Consider the following 14970-nt stretch of genomic DNA (forward strand, 5'->3'; position numbering starts at 1 on the left):
CAACATGGTGGCAGGTTTTTTGATGTGCTGCTCTAGAGTTCCATGGTCCAGCAGAATCACCTGGGAATAGAAGGATGGACACGCTCGTTTTTTTATAAAGGTCTGGGAGACTTTTAGTGTGAGGAGAGCGCATGAGTTCTGGAGTGAGTACAGTAAATCCAATCCAACCAGTGGCCCTTGATAATATGCTAGCATCATACAGGCAGACTGCCATAGTGAAGGAGGTTTACATAGTGCATCAAGTATACTATTATGAGTGTAGCTTACTTCTCTGTGCTCTGGAGAGTTCACAGGTAGTTGGTCAGAAGGCTCTGGAAGTCCTTGGACCAGTCTGTCTCTAGCACCTGTAGAGAGATGGATAGAGGTACTGAATGCTCTTGAAAGAGAGAGAGCAAGAGAGTTAACATTTACATGGTTGATTACTGAGGACTGTAAGGGTGCCTTTCATTCAGACAAATGGATGCGTAAAAGATGCAGCAACTCAATGGTTTTCAATGTCTATCCAGCAACCAATTAAAAACGTAAAACATTGTTTTCTCCACCAAACATCTGTGTTGGACATGCATTTCATGCATTTTGGTTTGAAGGTAGCCTTACTCTGTGGTTCAAGTTGTATCTTCCTGTCTGTAACTTTGCTCTCACTCCCTCTGACCCCTAAGCCCTCACCCCTGACCTCCCATTGGCCCAGGGCCTCTGGAAAAACCCTCTAATCAGTCTCTCTGACAGGGAGTTACTCCAGGGGTAGACAGGTTTATGGTGCATAGGGCTTCTCCACTGTGCATATGAGTGGAGTATTAGCATGAGTTACTGACACTGGCATGGAGTGCTCCGTGTTCCTGCTGGTAGCAGGCCTCAACCTGGATGCAGGGAAAGGTCCTGCCTTGGAGTATGGTTGTATCAATCTCCAGCAGGCTCCTGGAAATCATATGACAAACCTGCATAAATTAACAAAAGAAAATGGTAACTGTATTTAGTAAATTGAAGTTATGACAGCCATAGGTTCTTTACACAGGAGTGTACAGGTTTTTGTTCCAGCACTTCACTAACACCTCATTCAACTAATTGTGGTCTAAAATGAACAAAAACTTGCACACAGTTCAGTCCCGTGGGACAGAAATATCCCACATCTGTATTATTGAATGAGCTTCCCAAGTTATACGCTTAGCTACAATTCTGCATGATAGAGAGTAACATGTGTGGAACTATTTCTATCTAACCTTGTGAATAAACTCCAAGAACAAGATGATTTTCCTGGTGTCTGGGAGGTTCCCAAGTTCTTTAGATCTGTCTGGGTGTTAGGGATATGCTTCAACCTGAGGAAAAGAGCAGAGAAGGGGGCAAAATTAACCTTACTGCTCAAGTTTCAGTGCTTGTTCAAGTTGCTGAGAACTACCTTAAATGTGCCATCATTTTGTAAACAGTTTTACATATTCATAAGCTTGATCAAGTTTGCTTTTAGCTAGCTAATATATTTGCAGTGGAATTGAGAGGGGCATTTGTTTTGACAACTTTTTCAGTCACCAATTAATCAATAAGCAGGCAGTGGAATTAAGTAGTTTGACAAGTGTTCAAAAGTCAGTAACAAGTCTTTAAAAGATTGCTAGCAAATATACAGTGAGGGAAAAAAGTATTTGATCCCCTGCTGATTTTGTACGTTTGGCCACTGACAAAGAAATGATCAGTCTATAATTTTAATGGTAGGTTTATTTGAACAGTGAGAGACAGAATAACAACAACAAAAAATCCTGAAAAACGCATGTCAAAAATGTTATAAATTGATTTGCATTTTAATGAGGGAAATAAGTATTTGACCCCCTCTCAATCAGAAAGATTTCTGGCTCCCAGGTGTCTTTTATGCAGGTAACGAGCTGAGATTAGGAGCACACTCTTAAAGGGAGTGCTCCTAATCTCAGTTTGTTACCTGTATAAAAGACACCTGTCCACAGAAGCAATCAATCAATCAGATTCCAAACTCCCACCATGGCCAAGACCAAATAGCTCTCCGAGGATGTCAGGGACAAGATTGTAGACCTACACAAGGCTGGAATGGGCTACAAGACCATCGCCAAGCAGCTTGGTGAGAAGGTGACAACAGTTGGTGCGATTATTCGCAAATGTAAAAAACACAAAAGAACTGTCAATCTCCCTCGGCCTGGGGCTCCATGCAAGATCTCACCTCGTGGAGTTGCAATGATCATGAGAACGGTGAGGAATCAGCCCAGAACTACACGGGAGGATCTTGTCAATGATCTCGAGGCAGCTGGGACCATAGTCACCAAGAAAACAATTGGTAACACACTACGCCGTGAAGGACTGAAATCCTGCAGCGCCCGCAAGGTCCCCCTGCTCAAGAAAGCACATATACATGCCCGTCTGAAGTTTGCCAATGAACATCTGAATGATTCAGAGGAGAACTGGGTGAAAGTGTTGTGGCCAGATGAGACCAAAATGGAGCTCTTTGGCATCAACTCAACTCGCTGTGTTTGGAGTTGGAGGAATGCTGCCTATGACCCCAAGAACACCATCCCCACCATCAAACATGGAGGTGGAAACATTATGCTTTGGGGGTGTTTTTCTGCTAAGGGGACAGGACAACTTCACCGCATCAAAGGGACGATGGACGGGGCCATGTACTGTCAAATCTTGGGTGAGAACCTCCTTCCCTCAGCCAGGGCATTGAAAATGGGTCGTGGATGGGTATTCCAGCATGACAATGACCCAAAACACACGGCCAAGGCAACAAAGGAGTGGCTCAAGAAGAAGCACATTAAGGTCCTGGAGTGGCCTAGCCAGTCTCCAGACCTTAATCCCATAGAAAATCTGTGGAGGGAGCTGAAGGTTCGAGTTGTCAAACGTCAGCCTCGAAACCGTAATGACTTGGAGAAGATCTGCAAAGAGGAGTGGGACAAAATCGCTCCTGAGATGTGTGCAAACCTGGTGGCCAACTACAAGAAACTTCTGACCTCTGTGATTGCCAACAAGGGTTTTGCCACCAAGTACTAAGTCATTTTTTGCAGAGGGGTCAAATACTTATTTGCCTCATTAAAATGCAAATCAATTTATAACATTTTTGACATGCGTTTTTCTGGATTTTTTTGTTGTTATTCTGTCTCTCACTGTTCAAATCAACCTACCATTAAAATTATAGACTGATCATTTCTTTGTCAGTGGGCAAACGTACAAAATCAGCAGGGGATCAAATACCTTTTTCCCTCACTGTATATATTTTTTCCAGAAACCTAGCTAACACTGCAGTGATTTTGTATTTATTATGGATCCCCATTAGCTGCTGCCAAGGCAGCAGCTACTCTTCCTGGGGTCCAGCAAAATTAAGGCATTTTTTTTATTACAGTACATTCATAACAGATTTCACAACATATTAAGTGTGTGCCCTCAGGCCTCTACTCTAATACCACATATCTATAGCACAAAATCCATGAGTAGATGTGTATATAGTGCGTATGTTATCATGTGTTTGTACGCATGTGTCTACGTTTGTGTTGCTTCACTGTCCCCGCTGTTCCATAAGGTGTATTTCTATCTGTTTTTTTAATCTAATTTTACTGCTGGCATGAGTTACTTGATGTGGAATAGAGTTCCATGTAGTCATGGCTCTATGTAGTACTGCGCGCCTCCCATAGTCTGTTCTTGACTTGGGGACTGTAAAGAGATCTCTGGTGGCATGTATTGTGGGGTACTGTTTTGACCATGACAGTTTACAATCCAGGGTTACTCCAAGCAATTTAGTCTCCTCAACTTGCTCCTCAACTTGCTCAAGATTTAGTTCAGGTTTAGGGTTTAGTAAATGATTTGTCCCATATACAATGCTTTTAGTTTTTTTAATATTTAGGACTAATTTATTCCTTGCCACCCATTCTGAAACTAACTGCAGCTCTTTGTTAAGTGTTGCTGTCATTTCAGTCACTGTGGTAGCTGATGTGTATAGTGTTGAGTCATGCGCCTACATAGACAAACTGGCTTTACTCAAAACAGCCCACACAATATTTTTATCATCAATTTCTTTCAGCCAATCATCAGTCAGTTGTGTAAGTGCTGTGCTTGTTGAATGTCTTTCCCAATAAGCGTGCTGAAAGTCCGTTGTCAATTTGTTTACTGTAAAATCTCCCGAGTGGCGCAGTGGTCTAAGGCACTGCATTGCAGTGCTAGCTGTGTCACTAGAGATCCTGGTTCGAATCCAGGCTCTGTCGTAGCCGGCCGTGACCGGGAGACCCATAGGGCAGCGCACAATTGGCCCAGCGTCGTCCAGGGTAGGGGAGGGAATGGCCGGCAGGGATGTAGCTCAGTTGGTAGAGCATGGCGTTTGCAATGCCAGGGTTGTGGGTTCGATTCCCACGGGGGGCCAGTTTGAAAAATAAAAAAATAATGTATGCACTCACTAACTGTAAGTCGCTCTGGATAAGAGCGTCTGCTAAATGACAAAAATGTGAAATAGCATTTTATCTGGTCAAACACAATTTTTTCCAAAAGTTTACTTAGGGTTGGTAACAGGCTGATTGGTCGGCTATTTGAGCCAGTTAAGGGGGCTTTACTATTGTTAGGTAGGGGAATAACTTCTGCTTCCCTCCAGGCCTGACGGCACACACTTTCTAGTTTGCTTAAATTGAAGGTATGGCAAATAGGAGTGGCAATATCGTCCGCTATTATCCTCAGTAATATTCCATCCAAGTTGTCAGACCCCGGTAGCTTGTCATTGTTGATCGACAATAATACTTTTTTCACCTCTTCCACACTTACTTTACGGAATTCAAAATTACAACGATTGTCTTTCATAATTTGGTCTGATATACTTGGATGTGTAGTGTCAGTGTCATGCCTAAGTTTGCTAATCTTGCCAATTAAAAATTAAAGTAGTTGGCGATATCAGTGGGTTTTGTGATGAATGAGCCATCTGATTCAATGAATGATGGAGCGGAGTTTGCCTTTTTGCCCAAAATTTCATTTACGGTGCTCCATAGCTTTTTACTATCATACTTTATGTCATTTATCTTTGTTTCAATGTGTCGTTTTTTCTTCTTCTTTTCAGTTTCGTCACATGATTTCTGAATTTGCAGTACGTTTGCCAATCGGTTGTACAGCCAGACCTATTTGCCATCTCTTTTGCCTCATCCCTCTCAACCATACAATTTTTCAATTCCTCATCAATCCACGGGGATTTAACTGTTTTTACAGTCATTTTCTTAATGGGTGCATGCTTATTAGCAACTGGGATAAGCAATTTCATAAATGTGTCAAGTGCAGCGTCTTGTTGCTTATCATTTCACAACACGGACCAACAAATATTCTTCACATCAACAACATAAGAATCACTACAAAATGTATTCTATGACCTCTAATACACAATATTAGGCCAAGCCTTTGGAACTTTGGTTTTCCTAGATATGTGATCACTAGCCCACATCCGATGAATTTGGATACTGCTTTCAAACACGTTTCTGCAGCATTAGTAAAGATATGATAAATACATGTTGATGATTTAATTCCTGTACTGTTTGTAACTACCCTGGTAGGTTGATTGATAACCTGAACCATGTTGCAGGCACTAGTTACAGTTTGAAGCTTTCTCTTGAGTGGGCAGCCTGATGAAAGACAGTCAATATTTAAATCACCCAAAAAGTATACCTCTCTATTGATATCACATATATTATCAAGCATTTCACACGTTATCCAGATACTGACTGTTAGCACTTGGTGGTATATAGCAGCTTCCCACCAGAATGGGCTTTAGGTGAGGCAGGTGAACCTGTAGCCATATTACTTCAACAGTATTTAACATGAGATCCTCTCTAAGCTTTATAGGAATGTGGTTCTGCATATAGACCTCAACACCGCCCCAGTTGGCATTTCTGTCTTTTTTGTAAATGTTATAACCTTGTATTAATACCACTGTATCATCAAAGGTATTATCTAAGTGAGTTTCCGAGATTGTCAGAATATGAATGTCATCTGTTACTAGCAAATTATTGATTTCATTAACCTCGTTTCTTTAGCTACATACAGTACCAGTCAAAAGTTAGGACACACCTACTCATTCCAGGGTTTTTCTTAATTTTTTATATTTTCTACATTGTAGAATAATAGTGAAGACATCAAAACTATGAAATAACACATATGGAATCATGTAGTAACCGAAGAAGTGTTAAACAAAAAAAAAGAAGAAAAAAAACTCTTTGGCCATGAAAAGGTGGGGTTGTGGAGTGCTAACCAAGGAATACCTAACACAATAGGGAAAGCAGGAGACTCAATAATAATAAAAAGTGACTTGCTCGCGATAAGTCTTGTGGGTAATCATAGTGACTGGTGCTGTAACCTCCCTAACGAACCCGAACCCTAATGGTTGACTGTCAAGTGCTCTGATGGGGAGTGGAATGGATAGGGGAACCAATGTAATGCCTAGACTGTGTGAAAATGACCTGTCCATAAAGTTCCCAGCTGTGCCTGAATCAACCAGCACCTTACACTCAGGAACTACAATGTAATCAGGAAAGTGGATGGGTAGGGTACAGTGTGCAGCAGAGGGCTCTGAACAAGTGTGGGTGTTCGATACCTGGGGTGACGCGAGAGTGCCCTGCCTGCCGCCTCAAGACCCAAAAGAACGCTGACGACATTGTGCAGTGAAAAGTCCTCTCGTGCCACCAGAGTGACACTGGCGCTGTCGTCCTCTGCTCTCCTGGATCACCGCTCCACCCAGCTCCATCAGCTCGTGATCCGAGTCTGGCGGGTTTGGAACGGGCAGGCCCCCTCCAGGACGTCCCCTGGCCACAAGCAGGTTTTCCAACCGGATGGCCATGTCCACCAGTTAGTGAAGGACAACATGGTGTCCTGGCAGGCTAGCTCCCTTCGGATGTCCTCCTGCAGATGGCACCGGAAGTGGTCGATGAGGGCCCGCTCGTTCCACCCGGACCCAGCTGCTAGAGTCCGAAACTCCAGGGTGAAGTCCTGTGCAGTCCTCGTCCCCTGCCTCAGGTGGACCAGCCGCTCGCCTGCCTCTTGACCCTCGGGCGGGTGATCGAAGACAGCCCGAAAGAGGCGAGCGAACTCCCCGTAGTTGTCCAACGCGGCTCCTCCTTCATTCCAGACCGCGTTGGCCCACTCCAAGGGCTTTCCCCCGAGAGGCAGGAGATGAGGGTGGACACCTTCTCCCGCTCCGATGGGGCCGGGCTGATGCTGGAATAGTAGTGCTCCGGTTGGAGGAGAAATCCCTGGCAGAGAGCAGCTGTCCCGTCGAAATCCCTTGGTTGGGATATAAGGATCCCTCTGGGTGCTGGGGTGTGGGTGGCTGGATCCGGTCGCCCAGCTGGTCCCGACAGATCGGGTCCTCTCCTCTCCAGGCGTTGGACGACCTGGAGAACCCAATCCATCGCTTCTCCCAAGCTGGCTAGCATCGTCGAATGCTCCTGGACCCGTGCCACGAACGCCTAAGCCTGCCCGAACCAGGAGAGGAGGCAGCTTCGGAGGAAGTCATGACAATAATGTACATTTGCTGAATCATTATTACAACTCAGCGACACAATGGTAGGGATTAAATGAGCTGGACTTGGGTCATTGATAAGTCATTGTCTCAAAGCAGCCTTATAATGCTGTGAAAGGATTCAGGAACCCAAATGATTTGGGTGGATCCAATCCTCCTTATAATATGAACTTTGTTTCCAGAAGGTATCAAAATTGTTAATAAATGTTACACCTACAGAGCTGCAATAGTCTCCTAACCAGTTATGGAGGGCTAAAGGTCTGCTGAACAGTTCAATGCTACGATTTAGGGAGGGCAGAGGGCCAGATATTATGGAGCGTTTGTTGGTGTCAAGTAGAGACCCAATCAGTTCTTTAAAATCCATCTTCAGCTGTTCTGAGCTGCCCTTCATAATGTAATTTGATCCCACATGAACCATGACAGTATCAGCTCCCGGTGACTGACTCACAGCCTCGGGAAACAACCTGGTGATATCCTGAACTTTTGCCCCAGGAAAATACAAAGTCTTTACCCCAGGTACAGATATATGCCTCACCATCGAACTCCCTATCACAATCGCCGGAATGATCTGGCCTCTGGCGTGTCTCGAAGCAGATTGCGAGGCCAGAGAGCCACAGAACTCACCTGAGAAGAGGGCTGCTGAGGTGGAACTCGGAGTTAGCTAGCTAGCTCTCTAGCTAGCTAATGGCATAATCAGTTATCAATCAGATTGTTAACTAGCAAATATATTAGTTTTCCCCTCGCATCTAAAGCTGCCTGATAAACCTAGCCAGTTGATAGTAAAGCTACGATGAATGTCAGAGGCCAGCTAGCTAACGCAATATAGCGGCTGTCAATGCAATGGCTGGTCTGGAGTTTGTCTGAAATGTACCATTATATTTCACATGATAAGCAAACTACTGTCATGCCTTTTCACACAAAAATAGATGAACACAGATAAAATAAATGATTACTTTCAAGTAGATCGTTTTGGTTTTATTTACTTCTTCGATGAGGTTTAACGGCAGTTGGCATCCAATTTGTTGCATTACTGCCACCTACTAGACTGGAGTACCACTCCCTTATATTTTGCTTGAAAAATAAAATAAAGAAATACCCTACCATCTAACACTACACTCACAAATTCAAAAATATTATTAATAATGAACACCACCCTACTCCACTATTTAAATATATTCATTCCTACCTCATGCCCTCAACCTGAAATTATGGGACATCACCACTTAACACTCCCTGTAACTCTTCTGACGTCAAGTCTCGCACACCCAAATACCTCTCTGCAGCTGCCACCACAACCTCAATGTCCTTCGACTTACACTCCATCCCTGCAGTACAATTAATAACCATTGCTATAAATGCTAAAAATCCAATCTTATTGAAACTTACAGCTCTGGAAAAAATTAAGAGACCACTGCAAAATTATCAGTTTCTCTGGTTTTACTATTTATAGGTATGTGTTTGGGTAAAAATAACATTTTTGTTTTATTCTATAAACTACTGACAACTTTCTCCCAAATTCCAAATAACAATATTGTCATTTAGAGCATTTATTTGCAGAAAATGGCAACTTGTCAAAATAACAAAAAAGATGCAGTGTTGTCAGACCTCGAATAATTTTTAAACAACACAATACTAATGTTTTAACTTAGGAAGAGTTCAGAAATCAATATTTGGTGGAATAACCCTGATTTTCAATCACAGCTTTCATGCGTCTTGGCATGCTCTCCATCAGTCTTTCACATTGATGATGGGTGACTTTATGCCACTCCTGGCACAAAAATTCAAGCTGCTCAGCTTTGTTTGATGGCTTGTGACCATCCATCTTCCTCTTGATCACATTCCAGAAGTTTTCAATTGGGTTCAGGTCTGGAGATTGGGCTGGCCATGACAGGGTCTTGATCTGGTGGTCCTCCATCCACACCTTGATTGACCTGGCTGTGTGGCATGGGGCATTGTCCTACTGGAAAAACCAATCCTCAGAGTTGGGGAACAATGTCAGCGAAAAAGGAAGCAAGTTTTCTTCCAGGACAACCTTGTACATGGCTTGAATCATGCGTCCTTCACAAAGACAAATCTGCCCGATTCCAGCTTTGCTGAAGCACCCCCAGATTATCACCGATCCTCCACCAAATTTCACAGTGGGTGCGAGACACTGTGGCTTGTAGGCCTCTCCAGGTCTCCGTCTAACCATTAGACGACCAGGTGTTGGGCAAAGCTGAAAATTGGACTCATCAGAGAAGATGACCTTACTCCAGTCCTCTACGGTCCAATCCTTATGGTCTTTTGCAAACCTCAGCCTGGCTCTTCTTTGCTTCTCATTGATGAAGGGCTTTTTTGCACGACTTCAGCCCTGCCCCTAGGAGCCTGTTTTGAACCGTCCTCGCCGTGCACTTCTCCCCAGCTGCCGTTTGCCATTATTTTTGTAGGTCACTTGATGTCATCCTACGGTTGTTGAGTGACTTTCGAATGAGTTGGCGGTCATCCCGGTCAGTAGAGAGTCGTTTTCGCCCTCTTCCGGTCTGTAGCTTTGTTGTCCCCAATGTCTGCTGCTTGAATTTGTTCTTATGAACCTCTGTCATTGAAATTTTAAGGATGGAAGCAACCTGACGCTCACTGTATCCCTCTGCCAGTAAAGCCAGAATTGAACCCTTCTTTTCCTCACTCAAAACTTTCCTTTTCAACTCTTTTGGCATGTCAATAGTTATTTTTTGATTAATATTACTTTTGAGGTACCATTAGCACTGTTTTTGCCATCCAGCTGGTCCTATTGCAAGAGGACAGTGATGACCACAGCAGTGGTTTTTATACTTTTCCTCGTTAAATAAGATTTGGTTCAGGTGATCACCTAATCAGTACCTAATTCAGTAGAATGAGGTGTGCCTGTGTTGGAATTCAACAGACACTGGAATGGAATGGCTGTCATACATGTAGAGTTGCTGATTTAAGAAACATTTGCAGTGGTCTCTTAGTTTTTTCCAGAGCTGTATATCACTTGTTGGCCTATCACTCTGTATTGGTACATATCTACTACTCTCACCACTCCTCCCCCTTGACCCATCTTCCTCTACTTTCTTCACTGCCTCAGCATATGACAACTTCTCTCACACGGGACATTTCTGATCCCAGCCACATGGGCACCCCTACAATTAGCACATACCACTACTTTCCCCAATGCTACGCATTCCTTTGTCTCATGCCCTTCTGCACACTTCTCACACCTTGGAACCTACCTCCTACACACTACTGCCACATGCCCATAAGTTTGACACCTGTAACATCGTAATGTATTTGGCACATAAGCTCGTACAGGATAACTTATATATCCTAACTTCACTTTGTCAGGCAAAGACTCAACTTCAAAACTCAAAAGAACATACAATGACTTCTGTTTCCCCACTCTCGCCACCCTGTTTGCGTCGCACCAAACGACGAGCATCACAAACACCGGGAACCTTCCCCTTCAGTTGGTCAACTTTTACATTTACTGCAACCCCAGTAATCACTCCTTTCAATGGCACCCTTTTCTTGAGAGTGAAACAATTCACAATTATTTTCTCCATTTGTTTAACTCTGAGCGCCTTCTCCCTCTGACCAACAGAAACACAAACAATTATCACTAGACTACTTCTGGTTACCCTCACCGATTCCACTATACCCAATGCTTTTTTCACCCATCCTGAAACCACAAATGGATCAGCCAAAAGGCCAGGGTCCACTTTTTCCAAAAACTTCACTCCTACTGTCACAGACTCATATTTATCCTGACCCTCTGTGCAAGCCTCGGGCTCCCATACTTCACCCTCATTCACTTCCATTTCTCCTCCTGTCTTCAGCTCACTTTGCTTACATTTTCTACCGTTCTTCTTTAACAAACCTTCTCCCTTTTTTCCGCCATTTTTTACTGACTGAAGCTCACAGTCTTCCTCCCTCTCTGTCTTAGACCTCCTCTACCTCTCTTTTTCCCTCCATTCCTCCTCCGTCATCCAAGTATACGTGTCCTTATGATAATACTGCACTTCTCCTGACATGCATCTGTTTCTTGCTTCTCAAGGGACGCCATTTACGAGGCTCTGCAAGTCCTCTGATCTGTTCGACTCCAAACTACGGCCTTGGTTTTATTTACCTCACCCTCTCTTGCTCATGTGGGTAGCTACGTCCTGAGATTTGATTGATGGAACAATCCAGCCAATGGTTAGGCGGCTGTGGTTTTGGCAGAGAGAACTGATTGCTCAGGAGTAAAAGGTCCTGCCCCCAGAGCACAAATCAAATTTCTACTTGCGAATCTCTTTCTACAAACATACAAAACTTTATTACAAGCTTACGAATCTCTTGGTAACGTGCAACAGTGACAGAACTCAGAGCGTGCGCCTGATTCAAAATCTGCAAGTGTATTTTTGATTCACAACAGAATATTCATACTCATAAATGGACTATTCTGAAAATAAATTATATTTGCTAATCTTTTTGAATGTATTCAAATGTCAAGTTACAAGTTTGCGACCTTTCACACATCATGATACAAGCTAAATTAAATGACACATTTGGGAATAGTACCTGCAATCACGAATCTCAATGTGTGACCATGAAATTCTAAATACAAGCTCACATAGTTCTGTCAACATTATAATTCCATAGATACTGTATATAGCAGATACTTCATATTATTTGTATTGTTTAATCTTTGTGCAATTTGAGGTTATTTGTGCTACAATTCAATTCCTTCCTTTCTGTCTCTGTTGTGCTGTTGTCAGCCCTTCTTTCTGTGAGGCTGTAAAGATTTTGCTATCACACTGTGTCCAGACTGCTGAAGAAGCCATTTAGTGGTCACTGGTGAGATAGTGTCTCTGTATCTGAGATAGTGTCTATGTGTCTGTCCATCTTTATCTTATCACAGCATTATTAGCAGCCTATAGTCACAGCAGTGGAGGCTGCTGAGGGGAGGACGGCTCATAATAATGGCTGCAACGGAGCGAATGGAATGGCATTAAACCATGTGTTTTGATGTATTTAATATCATTCCACTGATTCCACTCTAGCCATTACCAGTAGCCCGTCCTCCCCAATTAAGGTGCCACCGACCTCCTGTGAGTCATAGCATACTGTATATAGGCTATGTCCATATGAAGAGTGTGGTCTAAACTCAGCTTTGACGCTCTCAGGTCAGTCTCCTGACAGATTAGCCCAATGCACATGGCCAAAGAAACATGCTCATTTAACCAGGGAGCTTAGTGTGCACTGCATTCACTTTATGGACCGGGACACAGCATGTTGCTTGTTTCAGTATTTGAACAACATATGCTATGTCAATAACTCCTTAAGCAATCAAACAGTCAATATGTCATGAAATTATATACGTCCATGCGTTCAGTCACAACCATAAAATCATGAGGAGTCTTTGGGATGTTTAATGGTGGGAGAGGGTGTGATGTATGCAGAGGGTTTAGACATGTTAATGTCATGGAAAGTATGCAAAAGGTAAGACATGTTAATGAAGCTCTGTGAAGTATGCAGAGGGAGTTAGACATGTTAATAGTATCTGTGAGGGGGTTAGACATGTTAATGAATATCTGTGAAATGTGCAGAGGGGGTTAGACATGTTAATAGGGATCTGTGAAGTATGCAAAGGATGTTAGACATGTTAATGGTTTTTGTGAAGTATGTTCATGTAGATCAGTTTTCTGTGTGATGGAGGATAGAGGAGAGGAGGGGAGTGCAGTGCAGTCTGTGTGTCCAGCCAGGAAAACACTTACTAATAATGGAGAAGAGTCAATTGAGTAAATACATAAAGGGCACTCTTGTTTTCAACACTTTTGTTTCTTGCCAATGAGAAAAACAGTTTACTTTTGAATTTGCAAACAATGTGTCCCATTAAATTGTATTAGCGAGTGCAATCTATGACAACAATAAATAAATATAATATAGTTTTTTCTTAGCACGGTAAGAATAAAATAATAAAATATGCCATTATGCTATAGGAATACTTTGTAATACATAGGAATGTCAGGTCTCAGGAGTGTGAGAACTAAATATGATTTGATGGGTTTTGAGGATTATAGTTGTATGAAGCAATGCAGTGTTATCCAGCTGTGTAAATGAAGCACAGAGTTTCCAGGAAGTCACTGCGGACGGCATTAGCCAAATAACTAAGTTGATTAATCATTGACTAACTAAGTCTGACTTTGCTTAATCAAATTGTCTCTGTATGAGAAACATCCAAAGGCTGTGTAGTATATTACTCATAGTGTCTGGAGCACGCCTCCATTCCACCTCCTCAGAGGGCACCAGGAGTTCTCCCTGCCTGCCATTGGCTTATTAATTTGCTTGTGCTTGGCAAGTGTTTAAGGCATAATTACCACAGAAAGTTACAAAAATACTGTTCTAAAGAGAGTTATTACTTTATTATTGCAGAAGGGTTCATTAGGATGCTTTGGGAGGGTTGTAAGCAATGATCCCTCTAAGTTGCGCGCGGGCGCTCCCCGGGACTGCGGCGCATAAAAAATATCAGTGTGCTCAGAGAAGCACAAGATAGTCACTCAACTTTCTAGAGTTTTCCCCATTAGTTAACACTATCAAAGTTTCCCTTTACTGTGGGAATTGTGATTGAATCAACACAATATTAGCCAATATTAGTGCCATAACTGTGGGAAGCATTGGAGTCAACATGGGCCAGTATCCCTGTGGACTGCTTTCGACACCTTGTAGAGTCAATGGGTGTGCAACTCAATATTAGGAAGGTGTTCTTAATGTTTTGTACACTCAGTGTAAAACCACCATCAAATAAATATGTCTGCCTTTATGGATTCACAGAAGATATTTACAGTGTATAAACTGTATTATAAGCTGTACAGGCCTCTGTAGCATCACACAGATGTTAGACATTAAGATATATCCCTCCAAAACATATTTGTCAAAATACAGCGGAGTGTACACTATTTTAATGCTAACTCAAAAAGAGAACTGGGTATTCGACAAGAATATTATAAGACAAAAGTAACATACAAAATAATACTGTATGAACAGTGTAGTACAGTTCAGTGTGTCTGAGTGTGTTTCAGGTATAGTAAAGTACAGAGAACTGTAGCTACAGATTGTTACACCAGATAACAATTGGCACAGATAGATTACATCTTCACTCATCGGATGGTTCTAGAATCGAATGAGTCCCTGCATACAAATACCTTGGTATTTGGATTGACAATGATTTATCATTTAAAAAACATACGAATGAGCTTGTTAAGAAACTAAGATTTAAAGTGGGCTTTTTTTACACAAACAGCTCTTGTCTCTCTCTAGTCAGCAGGAAGCAGATTGTGCAGTCAACCTTTCTACCTGTTCTTGATTATGGTGATACTATTTATCAAAGTGCAGCTGCCTCTACTCTTAAACTCCTGGATGCCGTTTCTCATAGCGCCCTTCGTTTTATCTCAGGAGACAGTTTTATTACTCATCACTGTATTCTTTACCAAAAGGTTGGCTGGACC

General features: G+C 42.6%; 1 protein-coding gene across 1 annotated transcript in view; it reads right to left on the reverse strand.

Annotated features, from left to right (window-relative positions):
* Positions 1 to 287: 287 nt before the first annotated feature.
* Positions 288 to 14970, reverse strand: part of LOC311135840 (uncharacterized protein) — a gene marked incomplete at its 3' end in the record, with an annotated part of 92130 nt that continues 77447 nt past the window's right edge. Inside the window, exons 8-9 of the mRNA XM_084169872.1 lie at positions 813 to 915; positions 288 to 344 (exon numbers count right to left, since the gene is read on the reverse strand). Coding sequence (XP_084025998.1) covers positions 288 to 344; positions 813 to 915 — 160 coding nt within the window. The remainder of the gene's footprint in view (positions 345 to 812; positions 916 to 14970) is intronic.

This window comes from Coregonus lavaretus, assembly GCF_964263955.1.
Source record: "Coregonus lavaretus genome assembly, chromosome: 10".
Classification (NCBI taxonomy): domain Eukaryota; kingdom Metazoa; phylum Chordata; class Actinopteri; order Salmoniformes; family Salmonidae; genus Coregonus; species Coregonus lavaretus.